Source organism: Borostomias antarcticus, assembly GCF_949987555.1.
Source record: "Borostomias antarcticus genome assembly, chromosome: 14".
In the NCBI taxonomy this organism is placed as follows: domain Eukaryota; kingdom Metazoa; phylum Chordata; class Actinopteri; order Stomiiformes; family Stomiidae; genus Borostomias; species Borostomias antarcticus.
This window is the reverse complement of record NC_140247.1, coordinates 19752880-19765929: the sequence shown is the minus strand read 5'-3', so window position 1 is coordinate 19765929 and position 13050 is coordinate 19752880. Positions and strand designations below refer to the sequence as shown.

Genomic DNA, 13050 nt, shown 5'->3' with positions numbered 1-13050 from the left:
CTGTCTGGGGGGGGGGGGGGGTGGGTGGGGGGTGGGGGGGGGGGGGGGGTATGTGACTGGAATGAAGACTCTGAGATCAGGGATAAACAAGCATCCAAGAAAGCTCTGCCAACAACGTCCCCCCGAAAACCTTGGCACTCTCTTTCAAACCCGAAACACGCAGCAGCAACAGCTTCGCCCGTGCCACTGGCGAGATGCAGGCCAATAAGCTCTCTCACAGACACACACACACCACATCACGCAGAGACACATCATACGGAGGCGGGATTAAGCGGGAGAGTGACTAAACTGGCTATTGAAGTGCTGAGAAATTACAATCCTCTTTTCTCATCTTTCTGCGGAGAACAGATTAGCGAAGGACGGAATGAGTCTCTGGCTCATTCCCTCTGAGGGGTACAGAGGTCATATCTGCCCCCTAGGAAGCTGAGTCAGACACACACACGCACACACACACACATACACACACACACACACACACACACACACACACACACTCCAAAGACAGGACGTTCTCAGAAGCCAGCCTGACTATCAAGAGTGTTAGCATGTCTTTACCTGATGCTAGAGTTACAATAGGGAGTCGCAGGAATAGAGTTAACTTTATTCACACAGCTTCCAAATTCATTTGAAGGGTTTTCCAATGATGGACACGGATTTCAGGTTTCAGTACTGGAATATGAGTACAGGCCTACAGCATTGCATTTGTCACCCGCTGGGACATATTAGACTGCTTAGTACAGAGTCATAACAGCAGGAATTTAATATCTCATCTGATCCATAGTCCACAGTGTGTGTGTGTGTGTGTGTGTGTGTGTGTGTGTGTGTGTGTGTATGTTGATAAATCCACCCTCGCCTCACCCCCCTCCCAGGGCCGCACCATTTGCCTGCTGTTCAGATGGCGACAAGTGCAGCGATGCCCTTGAACACCCCAGTGTGCCCCCTTCCTCTCCTCTCCTCTCCTCTCCTCTCCTCTCCTCTCCTCTCCTCTCCTCTCCTCTCCTCTCCTCTCCTCTCCTCTCCTCTCCTCTCCTCTCCTCTCCTCTCCTCTCCTCTCCTCTCCTCTCCTCTCCTCTCTCCTTTCCTCTCATCTCCTCTCCTTTCCTCTCTTCTCCCCTCCTCTCCCCTCCCCTCCCCTCCCCTCTCCTTTGCTCTCCTCTCCACTCCTCTCCTCTCCTCTCCTCTCCTCTCCTCTCCTCTCCTCTCCTCTCCTCTCCTCTCCTCTCCTCTCCTCTCCTCTCCTCTCCTCTCCTCTCCTCTCCTCTCCCCTCCTCTCCTCTCCTCTCCTCTCCTCTCCTCTCCTCTCCCCTCCTCCCCTCTCCTCTCCCCTCCTCTTCTCTCCCCTTCTCTCCTCTCCTTCCCCTCTCCAGCAGATGGCCACAGATGAAAAGTGTAGCGTAGCGACCTGATGGCATCTCTGTGAGGCCGCTCTCGCACCATAACCCCCCCCCCCCCACACACACACACACACACTCCTGCGCCCTCCCTCCCTCTATAGCCGAGTCACCACCACACACACACACATGTTCAGGCTACCTATGGGCACTTTCGGCAGCCAACATCTCCCTCCGGTAAAGGTATGGGAAACCAGTGGATGTGACACAGAGTGCAGTTGATATTCAAATGGTTACCTTGAGTCAATGTTACTTAAGGTGGGTGTACTGATGTTCATGTGAAAACACATAACAATGTCATGCCAAATAATATTTCCTTTCTCAGATCAGCTCCACGGTGAGCAGAGCTGGTTGAGTTCCCAGGTGATAGAGTCCAGACAGATGATGATGGATTGGTGTTTATATTGAGCTGGAGCCCTTTAGTGGCAAGCTGTCTCAAATTGCTGTGTCATTTTCTCTCTGTAATATGGCTATCAGTGCAGAGAATAAAAAATGTGTTTGTGAGAGAGAGAGAAAGAGAGAGAGAGCGAGCAAGAGTGAGGAAGAGAGAGACGGTGTGTGTGTGTGTGTGTGTGTGTGTGTGTGTGTGTGTGTGTGTGTGTGTGTGTGTGTGTGTGTGTAAGAGAGAGTGTGTGCACACGTGTGTGTGTGTGTGTGTGTGTGTGTGTGTGTGTGTGTGAGAGAGAGAGAGAGAGAGAGATAAAAAATATATATATTTAGAAGTTTATTTCAGGGACAACATACAAATACATTAGTCTCCTTAGAGAGAAGATGCATTGTACTAGATTATAGCTTTTGCTAATTTCCATCTCCAGTCCCATATACATACAACAATACAAAATAATGAGAGTGAATGTGTGTGTTGGTGTTCAAACCCATGTAGCCTAGCTATTACAGTCATTCAAACATGAGGGTGACAAGAGGAAACATGTATGAATGATATGAACAGCAATCACTCGTCCTTTGATCTGCACTGCACTCTGTAATGTTCGAAATCATATACAGTATAAAATGAACTCAGTCTTTCACTCAAAGTAGCTGAGTTTACATTAATTCAATGCTGTCATCTAGTGGTAAACAGTAGCTACTTCTTTGGAAAATAGTGCTGAAGTCTTTTCTCTTTTGTGAGAAAACGTGTCAATAAATTTGAACTGCATTAGCAAATATTTTATGAATTATATAATTTGAATTGGCAATTCTAAAGGTATTAATCCCCAAAGTTTTGTGTTTTCTAATTACTGTAACTTTTGTGCGTTAGCCATTGTTATAAAATAATCTGTGATCATTTTCAGTTCACTTCACACACAACTGATAGGATATGTTTTATCTTTATTGGTTTTTGGTTATAAGCATGTATACAGAGTGACCAATACGAAAGATAACTACATCTCCCATATGGGAACTGCGTAGAGATAAACCCTGCCCAGTTTTGGGATCATTTCCCCTTCGATCCAATCACCGGGCCTGCGTCCATGACGGATCTGTGAAATGGACCAACCAAAAATGCATCTCGTCGTTTCTATGCGGTTTCCAGGAAGTGTACGATCTAACCACCTCCCACACGTGAGCCCCATCTCACCACGCGCAGCCTGTGGAAGAGAGGAACCGGCAGGGCGAGAGGCGACGTCATTCCTCCGACCACCGACCCAGCTAGCGCGGCAGCTGCAGCGCACAGGACCGAGAGCGGAGCGGCGTGGCCCGAGGCAGGTATGGAATCACCGGCAGTGTTTTAACTCTGGAAAGTTCTAGACTCTTGGACGTTTTGAGGCATTCCCGACGAAGAGGGGAGAAAGTAGGTCGGCCTCAACGTTAGATAATGGAACGAGGTGGACGCTAGGGCCTGGGAAGACGTAGGCCTAGGTTTATCCGCGCACTTTCCTGGCGCGGCCAGCCGGGGCAAAGTCTCTCCATCCCGGTCAGTTCAGCATAGTCACCGCGCTGCGAGGCTGGGAAGGTACATGAATGACAACTGTTACCAGCCCTGTCTGTTTGTGGCACCATCTTCGTCCTATATTTGTCTTTTCTGCCAGTGAATGCTCATGTTCTCATCGTCTCTCTCATCGTTTCAGGTGCTGAAGCGATTACAGCAGAAAGATGGCGGACGATCCTAGCGCGGCGGATAGGAACGTGGAAATATGGAAAATCAAGAAGCTGATTAAAAGTTTGGAAGCTGCCCGCGGGTAAGTGATCGATCGCCAGGGGACGCCGCACTGTGGAGGTGTGTGACTGGCTGAATGTCGATGAGCTGGAGAGAGAGGGACGGGTGTGAGCCGACCGCCGCTGAAACAGCTGGATCGGATGAGTGGGGCCGAATTTGGGAGTGGTTAGCTTAGCTTGCTAGCTAGCTTGTGCCACCCAGATAGCATGCCACTGTAGCTACAAGCTAGCAGTCAGTGTTGCCTTTATAACATCTGTAGCTGGCTTGGTTTGCTATCTTGGAAACGGTGTTTGCTGCGGCAATGGTGTCCATCCGATGGTCGATGGTGAGAGAATGCTGTGGTCTTAAGGCTGGTCGTAAGCAAACGTTAGCCAGGTAGCTAGCTAGCTAACTCTCCCAACGTAATCTCGGCTAGCGTTAGCCAGGCCAGGCGAGCTGTGTGTGTGTGTGTGGGTCTCAGGCCGGACGGTATGTGGCCGGAAACACGCTGGTGGTATATCACGGACGTGTGGATAGACATGGCTTGCTATCTCTTTAGCGCGGGCCACATTGCTATGCGGTGGAAGGCTAAGGGCTACGAGTAACGTTACGTGGCCATGTAGCTAGCTAGCCATCTTTACCTTGTAGTCAAAAGAGGACACTTGCACTTGGCAGTGTCACTGGAAAGAGCAGTCTTTTTCGCCGCCTGGCATGGGGTGTGTTTTGTGGTTAGCTTTACTGACGCAGAATGTGTTGTCAACTGCCAGCATATTAATTATAGGTGACTAGTCGCCCTATTCACCTGTGTGTGTGTGTGTGTGTGTCTGTGTGTGTGCGTGTGTCTCTGTGTGTGTGTGTGTGTGTGTGTGTGTGTGTGTGCGCGCGTGCGTGTGTGTGTGTGCGCACGTGCAGCGTCAGCGTGTCCGGTGTGACGGTTCGCCTTTGACGGACCGTGAATGCACAAAACAATGTGCCCGAATGGAACTCATGCGCAGTCAGTCATTGGTGTCAAGGGCAGCTGATTGTTGGAGAGTCATCTTTGCCGTCCCCTGCTTCTACCGTTCGTTTCAACGTAGTACGGTGAACAACGTGGTGTTCAGCAGTGCACAGTGCGTGGAAGTCAAGGCAGAATGGAGTCACATGGTCTTAAGATAACTCCACGCCACTTGGTCAAGTAACATTAGACTGAGAATCTCGGCTGGGATAATATTTGCTTACTTTGTGGAAGCTCTCAGCTAAGATATTTGCGTACTTTGTGAAAGCTCTTAATGACAGTGTTAAGCTGACCCTTAAATAACTTGGACACCAGACAAGGTCAAAGATCAGTCGGAAATTGAAATGTGTTTCTGAATGTTTGGTGCAGCCTGTCTTTCTGTGTGCTTGCACGTGTTGTGTGTTGTGTGTTGTGTGTGTGTGTGCGCGCGCACAAGTGTGTGTCTGCCTACTTGCCTGTATACTAATTAAACCACCCACCTCTCTCTCCCCTCACCAGTAATGGAACCAGTATGATCTCGTTGATCATCCCCCCTAAGGACCAGATCTCCAGAGTGGCCAAGATGCTGGCGGACGAGTTTGGTACCGCCTCCAACATCAAGAGCAGAGTCAACCGGCTCTCCGTGCTCGGGGCCATTACATCCGTACAACAGAGACTAAAACTGTACAACAAGGGTGAGTCGGCCTGTGGTTTACACACGTACGACCTTTGTGACAACTAACTGAGCTGATTCCCTTCAAGCTTAATGGGCAATAAATCAATCAAGAGTTTCCGTTCCTATTCCAAGAAGTGCTCAATGACTGGTGTGTATCACGATAGGGTTTTAGGCCTGGATTCAGCCAGGTGTGTTCTGGGTAACAACTGCTAAAGCCAAAAGAAGGAATTCAGCGTTCTTGTCTGGTAGTGTATATCTGATCTGACATTATTTGATCTGACATTGTGGGTTTTGTTTTAGGCAAAGTCAAGTTGACCACATACTGACTAGGCCCTCTGTCTCCCCTCCAGTGCCACCTAATGGTTTGGTGGTGTACTGCGGGACCATCGTGACAGAGGAGGGCAAAGAGAAGAAAGTCAACATCGATTTTGAGCCTTTCAAGCCAATCAACACCTCTCTGTACCTCTGCGATAACAAATTCCATACCGAGGTGAGAGCTCTATCCTGGTCCCCCGTGTGTGTGCGTGCGTGTGTATGTGTGTGTGTGTGTGAGAGTGAGTGGGTGAGTGAATGAGAGCAGGAGTGTACGTGAGCGTGCATTCGATTCAGTAATTAACTGGCAGAGTATTATCACAGACAGTGTTGCCAACTCTTGCGAGACAAATAAACAACCAAAGCTTCAAAAACGAGCCTGATATTATTATAGCCTGTCACGGCGTCGGTGTAAACAGACTCAGTAAATGAGCCTGCAACGTCAACGAAGCGTATCGGGAGGGCTGGCACTATCCACTCACCTGTGATCAGCCAATGTTATGCTTGTTTATTGTTATCAACTGTAATAATAGATGAATACATACACAAATATATAGATTAAGAAATATATACATATGTTTACCTTCATGAAAGAAGCTCATCCCTCTGCTCCCCTGCATCATCCATCCTGGCTTCAAAAACAAGAAGCTCAAAATCGCTTATTATAAGTGGACTTGGCAACTCTGATCACCCCCCCCCCCGCCCACACACACACACACACACACACACACACACACTCACTGTCTTCTGCCCCCCCCCCCGCAGGCGTTGACGGCCCTGCTGTCCGACGACAGTAAGTTTGGCTTCATCGTGATCGACGGCAGCGGGGCTCTGTTCGGGACGCTCCAGGGGAACACCAGAGAGGTGCTCCACAAATTCACCGTGGACCTGCCCAAGAAGCACGGTACTGCCCCCCTCTCGCTCTCTTAAAGCAATACATTAGCGTTTTCTCGGAACTGCGCCCCCACAGGCTCTGCGAGTAAGTGCACTGTCGTACTGTCGTCAAGTTATCAGATTGTCTTTTTCTTTTTCTGCCTTCCTCTGTGATGTTTCGCTTTGGTTTTCTCACCTCCGCCATGATATCATTGAGCTAAAAAACGCATGATATCCATAGACGCTGGAATAGTTAGCTACTACTGTGTTTAAGCACAACGTTGCGCATGCACACTTCTACTGAATGCTGCGTCCCGGGGGCGCGAGTTTTAAAAGGTAAATACTGTCAATGTATTATCTTTCTGAGTAGACTGTTTGGACGATTCAGCTTACTTTTAGTAAATCTAATTGGAGAATTGGCACCAGACATGTTTGTAAAGGTCCAAATATCGCAATGTATTGCTTTAAAACACAGTCGAAAACACGCAGACGCACGCCACAGACCCGCCAGCGGAAGTCCCGGGGACATGTTCACACACGCAAACGTGCCGTACTCGGTCGAACCTGCACAACGGGCCCGTCTACCCCGAAAACTCCTCCCCCGGCCTGCGGTGGAGAGCTCATCCTCCGTTCCTCATCCCGTTGGCCTCTCCCTCCCCCTCCCCCAGGCAGAGGAGGGCAGTCCGCCCTGCGTTTCGCCCGTCTGAGGATGGAGAAGAGACACAACTATGTGAGGAAGGTGGCGGAGACGGCCGTCCAGCTGTTCGTGTCCAACGACAAGGTGAACGTAGCCGGCATGGTCCTGGCGGGGTCCGCCGACTTCAAGACGGAGCTCAGCCAGTCAGACATGTTCGACCCGGTGAGTCCACTGTATTCCTGCGTGCATGTGTGTGGGAGTAAGAGAGAGAGAGAGGGAGAGAGAGAGAGAGAGTGTGTGTGTGTGTGTGTGTGTGTGTGTGTGTGTGTGTGTGTATGTATATGTGAGAGTAAGAGAGAGAGAGTGTGTGTATGTGAGAGTAAGAAAGAGAGTGTGTGTGTGAGTAAGAGAGAGAGTGTGTGTGTGAGTAAGAGAGAGAGAGAGTGTGTGTGTGTGAGTAAGAGAGAGTGTGTGTGAGTAAGAGAGAGAGAGAGTGTGTGTGTGAGTAAGAGAGAGAGAGAGAGTGTGTGTGAGTAAGAGAGAGAGAGGGTGTGTGTGTATATGTGAGAGTAAGAGAGAGTGTGTGAGTAAGAGAGAGAGTGTGTGACTAAGAGAGAGGGAGTGTGTGTATGGGAGTAAGAGAGAGATTGTGTGTGAGTAAGAGAGAGATTGTGTGTGTGTGAGTAAGAGAGAGAGAGAGTGTGTGTGAGAGAGTAAGAGAGAGAGTGTGTGTGTGTCAGAGAGTAAGAGAGAGAGTGTGTGTGTGAGTAAGAGAGAGTACTTGTGTCAATCGTACGTTTCGCCGTTGGTCTAAATTGAACAGACACGGATTGGTTTAAAAGATTCTCCCCCCTTTCGTTCCGTCTTTTGAGGTAGTGATATTCCCGCAACGGCCCGACTCCCCTTTTCATCTGAATGGTGCGTTCCGCCAACACGGAAGACTACTGAAGAACTGCTGTTTGTTCACGCCTCTTTTAAATGCGGAGGGGCGGAATGCTATCTAAACAAAGAGCTGCCACGGAAATATTACACCTCTCTAAATGGGCAGAGCGCATATATTGTGGGTCCATTGCGGGACCTATTTGCAGCAAATTTGCAGAAGCTCTGTCTAAAAATGCCTAGAGAGAGTGTGTGTGTGCAGGGTTGCCAAGTTTGACCAAAAGCTTGGAGTGAGATTTATCTCCTTCCCGTTAATTTTATTGTCGGGCGAGTTGTTGACGGGGAAGAGGGGGTGCTAACAGAGATTTTTGATTTCGGACTTGGCAACCCTTTGAAATGATTGAGGTGATCAGGCTACACATGCAGCTCACGTGGACAGATATTCTTCCATCAGCGGTCGACTCGCGCACGCTAGACTTCACACTGCCTCTTTCATAGCTCCGTGCTGCACACCAACACAACAACCAATAGGCATGCAGCAACCAACACGCCAGCAGAAACTCTCAGAGGAATTTCAAACTAAAAGTCCCGCAAAACAATTGTTATTTTGTGGATTCATTAATCTGTGTGAGAAATGTAAAGTGTGGCGTGTGAGAGTGTGAACTAGTTGAAATGCCTGTGTCTCACGGCCAGTGTGTGACACTTGGCAACGTGTGTGTGTGTGTGTTTTTTTTGAGTATCCTTGTGTAGGTTATGTGCCTGTATGCTTGGGTATGTGTGTGTGCTTGGTTTATTTTGGTGAAAGTGCAGTATCCCTGTGTTTTCATACACATAGCGATCAGCCACAACCTTGTGAGCTGAAGAGGGCTAGCTGGGGGAGGCAGTGTGATGATCTGGGCAGTGTTCTGCTGGTCCTGGCTAGGGTTGCACATTTCAAGGAATTTCATTAATCGATAACTGTTAACCTTAACAAACGACAGTCGATTAATTGATAAGATCGTCCCGCGCTGGATGGTGCTTTGCTCGCTTCATTTTTTTGTCTTCTTCTGCTGTGTCGTTGAAATTTCCCGGCATCCCAATTAGCCTTCACTACATGGCGTGGCGCCCTCATGTGCAGTCAGACCCTAAATCATGATTACATTTCACACAACTCCCGTTGAAAATGTTCGTTCCCTCCAAAAAAAAGTTCTGTTCCATTAACAAGCAATTAATCGAGTAACCAAAAATTTGATTTCAAGACCGGTTTCTGGAGAAACGGCCTTGTGTAAATTAAGATTGACATTACCTTAACTGCAGTCGGCTAACCGTGTGTGTGTGTGTGTGTGTGTGTGTGTGTGTGTGTGTGTGTGTGTGTGTGTGTGTGTGTGTGTGTGTGTGTGTGTGTGTGTGTGTGTGTGTGTGTGTGTGTGTGTGTGTGTGTGTGTGTGTGTGTGTGTGTGTGTGTGTGTGTGTGTGTGTGTGTGTGTGTGTGTGTGAGGGCAGAGGTTACAGGCGAAGGTGCTGAAGCTGGTAGACATCTCGTACGGTGGTGAGAACGGCTTCAACCAGGCGATCGAGCTGTCGGCCGAGGTCCTCTCCAACGTCAAGTTCATCCAGGAGAAGAAGCTCATAGGTGTGTGTGTGTGTGTGTTTTGTGCACATGTTGACGTTATCAGGCTACTCCAGCGATTGTGTGTGCGTGCGTGTGCGCTCAGAACATGCGTCATCTCAGAAAGTGTGACTGTGCCTTTTTCGTTCTCCAACCGTCACTCCTCCATCCTCCCTCCACCTCTCCTCTCTCCTCCACTCCTCCTCTCCTCCCTCCACCCCTCCTCCTCTCCTCCACTCCTCCTCAGGGAGGTACTTTGACGAGATCAGCCAGGACACGGGGAAGTACTGCTTCGGCGTGGAGGACACGCTCAAGGCCCTGGAGATGGGCGCCGTGGAGATCCTCATCGTCTACGAGAACCTGGACACCATGCGCTACATCCTGCGCGTGCACGGGGCAGAGAGCAACGGACTAGAGAACGGTACACACACACACACTCTGCTACACAGTGCCACGATGCAGAAAGACAAACGCTCACTTGTCCGTCCTGTTGTGTTTCAGATGAGAAGACTCTGTATTTAACGCCGGAGCAGGAGAAAGACAAGTCTCACTTCACAGACAAGGAGGTAAGCGCGCGCGCGCACACACACACACACACACACACACACACACACACACACTCTTGTTGCTTTGTATACCTGACTCATTCAGGTTGGGAATTTAGAGTTTTAAAGTGCCTCCCCCCCAAGTTTTAAAGTGCCCCCCCCCCTTCCTGACCATCATTTCCTGTGTGTGTGCGTGTGTGTGTGTGCGTGTGTGTGAGCTCAGACGGGGCAGGAGCACGAGCTGCTCGAGAGCATGCCCCTGCTGGAATGGTTCGCCAACAACTACAAGAAATTCGGCGCCACGCTGGAGATCGTCACAGACAAGAGTCAGGAGGGGTCTCAGTTCGTCAAGGGCTTCGGAGGCATCGGGGGTGAGTAGCAGCGCGGGGCCGTCTGGACCGGACACTACGACCGGCAGCGTCAGTTTGCGGCCAGAAAGCTGTGGCCTATCAGCATCTTTACGCCACGGTCACGTAGCGCTTTTATCCGAACTGCTCCGCCCCTTCCCAGCGGACACCGACGGGTATAGGGTTGCAAATTTCAAGTAATTTCATTAATCGATAACTGTTAACCTTAACAAACGAGAGTCGATTAATTGATAAGAACGTCCCACGCTGGACTGCGCTTCGTGTCGTTGAAATTTCCCGGCATCCCAATTAGCCTTCACTACATAGCGTGGCGCCCTCATGTGCAGTCAGACCCTGAATCATGATTACATTTCTCCCATTGAAAACGTTCGTTCCCCCCCCAAAAAAAGTTCTGTTCCATTAACAAGCAATTAATCGAGTAACTAAATTCTTATCGGCAATTAATCAATAGTCTATTAACTATTAATATCCCTAGATGGGTATCGTCCACCGGGGGGGGGGGGGGCTCTCCAATCCCTTATTTATTGGCAGGAGCAGAGCGTTTAGTACAGAACACTCAGGTTGTAAATAATTTAGTTCAACATTTAGCTTGGCAACAAAGGCATGTGCCCCCTGTCTTTTCTGCCGTGCCTAAAGGGACCTGTAGTGGCGCTCGGTAGCCGGGGTGTGATGGTTTGAGGCTGGTCCGGTCAGACTAAATGACTGCAGGACATCAAGGGTCGATGTTTTCCAGACCGTATTAAGGGGATTTAGAGCAGATTCTGGTCCACATCTGAATTCTCAGAGACACGTTGCAGTGATGGTTGTGGTATTGGCTTGGAACCGTATACCCTCTAAAGTGTTGAGGTCAGTTTGTAGCTGGAGTTTAACATTTGCCACTTTGGCGGTTCTAAAAACAAAGTCAATGGCCAAAAAAAATTATCTTTTTTTGGGGGGGTGGAGGGCTTAACTGGGTTATGTCCAATTTATCTTTGCTTTTTGAAGATATATTCATTTAAAATCACATTTATTTTTCCCCTTAGATTGAAAAAAAAAAGCGTTGAACCGGAATCCTTGCCCTTCGGCTCCACTGCAGCCGCCAACGTCAACAACCGTCAGCCATCGGACGCTGAGGGAACCAATCCGTTAGAATTAACCACAGCAGCTCCTCTGTAGCCACTGCGTCACGTTCGACGCCGGCGTCAAAGTTAGAGAATGGCAGAGGCTCATCTCTTGATTTTGGAGGGTAGAATGTTGACGGCCGGGTGTTGACGGCCGGGTGTCGGCGGCCGGGTGTTGACTGCCGGGTGTTGACGGCCGGGTGTCGGCGGCTGCAGTGAAGCCGTGACGTTATTCAGGCACAGTTGGAACTACATTGTGATGTCAGAGGTCTATGGAGCCAAAACCACACACAAAAATACTCCACTGCCACAATACTTGTGCATGTCCAGAAAGACCACCGAACTAGCACATCCTGTGTTCTAATTTCTCTCTCTCTGTGTCTCTCTCTCTCTCTCTCTCTCTCTCTCTCTCTCTGTCTCTCTCTGTCTCTCTCTCAGGGATCTTGCGGTATAGGGTGGACTTCCAGGGCATGGAGTACCAAGGAGACGACGACGAGTTCTTCGATTTGGATGACTACTAGGTAGTCGGGGACTGATGCTGGGAGAAAAAACAGAAAATCAAATGAATGAATGAAGAAATAAGGAAATGAAAAGGCCACCTCTCTTTCGCAGTGAGAGGGGAAGCAGAGTCGACCATATAGACAGACAGACAAGACGCCCTCACACACACACACACACACACATATACACACACACACACACACACTACCACTCACGGGCGGAAGAGGAGTGACGTTTTCTTTCGATCCAGAGAGGGAGCAAACCCTTCCTGAGTAAATCCCTGCCTTAGAGTGCTGGTTCCTTCCCCTGGTCGGATCGGACTCGACTCGTTTTCGTTCATTTATTTTATCTCCCTTCCATTTTGAATGAACACAACAGCAAATTCACGGGACCCTCGCTGCCACATCCCCCCCCTCCATCCTGTCTGAAGAAGAGGACGGACTCGCTCCTCGCAAATAGAAATATATATTTTTCCTTCTTTCCTCATTTGACCCTACTTGCCTTCCTCCTTCTCTCCCTCCTGAAGCTTTCTCTCTTTTTTTTTCATTTTTTTTTTTCATTTTCTTATTTTTTATTTTTATTTTTACTGGTAACTGCTGCTGTTGTATTTTATGAGAGTGGGGGATTTTTTTTACCTGGGTTTCTGTATGGAAAGGGGGAAAAGTATTAAATTTGAACTGCTGGAAACCATTGCTACCTCCTCATCAGCTGTGGTCTCAATGCTGTGGAGTCTCTGTTCATCCTGGAGGGGCGTGTCCCTGGAGGGGCGTGTCCTTCCCCTCCCCCATCGATGACAATGTTTAGATGGTGTTATGATGATGAGCACGGCTGAGTGTGGCAATAGCCCGCTGTCTTGCTTTGCCTCTATGAACATGGGATCCACTTGAATAGGCCTGTGCGTTGTACTGATTGTGTCAGAGTTGAAGCTTTAGCTTCTGTGTTTTAAGAAAGCGCTGGGGGGTAGGAAGTGAGTAGAGACCTGAGAGATTCGGTCTCTATGAAAGGGGTGGAAATGGATGTGTTTCTGAGTCCATTCAGGTTATAGTAGGTATATAAGAGCAGAGAATCCA

The 13050-nt window shown here is 49.1% G+C and overlaps 1 protein-coding gene across 2 annotated transcripts; it reads left to right on the top strand.

The window, feature by feature from the left end:
• The first annotated feature begins 2992 nt into the window (after positions 1-2992).
• On the top strand, positions 2993-12658 carry LOC311318021 (eukaryotic peptide chain release factor subunit 1). 2 transcript variants are annotated; one of them, XM_084449202.1, is made up of 11 exons: positions 2993-3098; positions 3461-3571; positions 5021-5196; positions 5528-5667; positions 6255-6393; positions 7031-7221; positions 9361-9490; positions 9714-9887; positions 9968-10032; positions 10235-10382; positions 11918-12658. In XM_084449202.1, the coding sequence occupies exons 2-11, from the start codon at positions 3486-3488 to the stop codon at positions 11998-12000; spliced, it is 1332 nt and encodes a 443-aa protein (XP_084305328.1). In that variant the 5' UTR covers positions 2993-3098; positions 3461-3485; the 3' UTR covers positions 12001-12658. The 2 variants fall into 2 exon arrangements, with proteins under 2 accessions (XP_084305328.1, XP_084305329.1); XM_084449203.1 differs by having other exon boundaries at positions 3045-3345.
• The last annotated feature ends 392 nt before the right edge of the window (positions 12659-13050 follow it).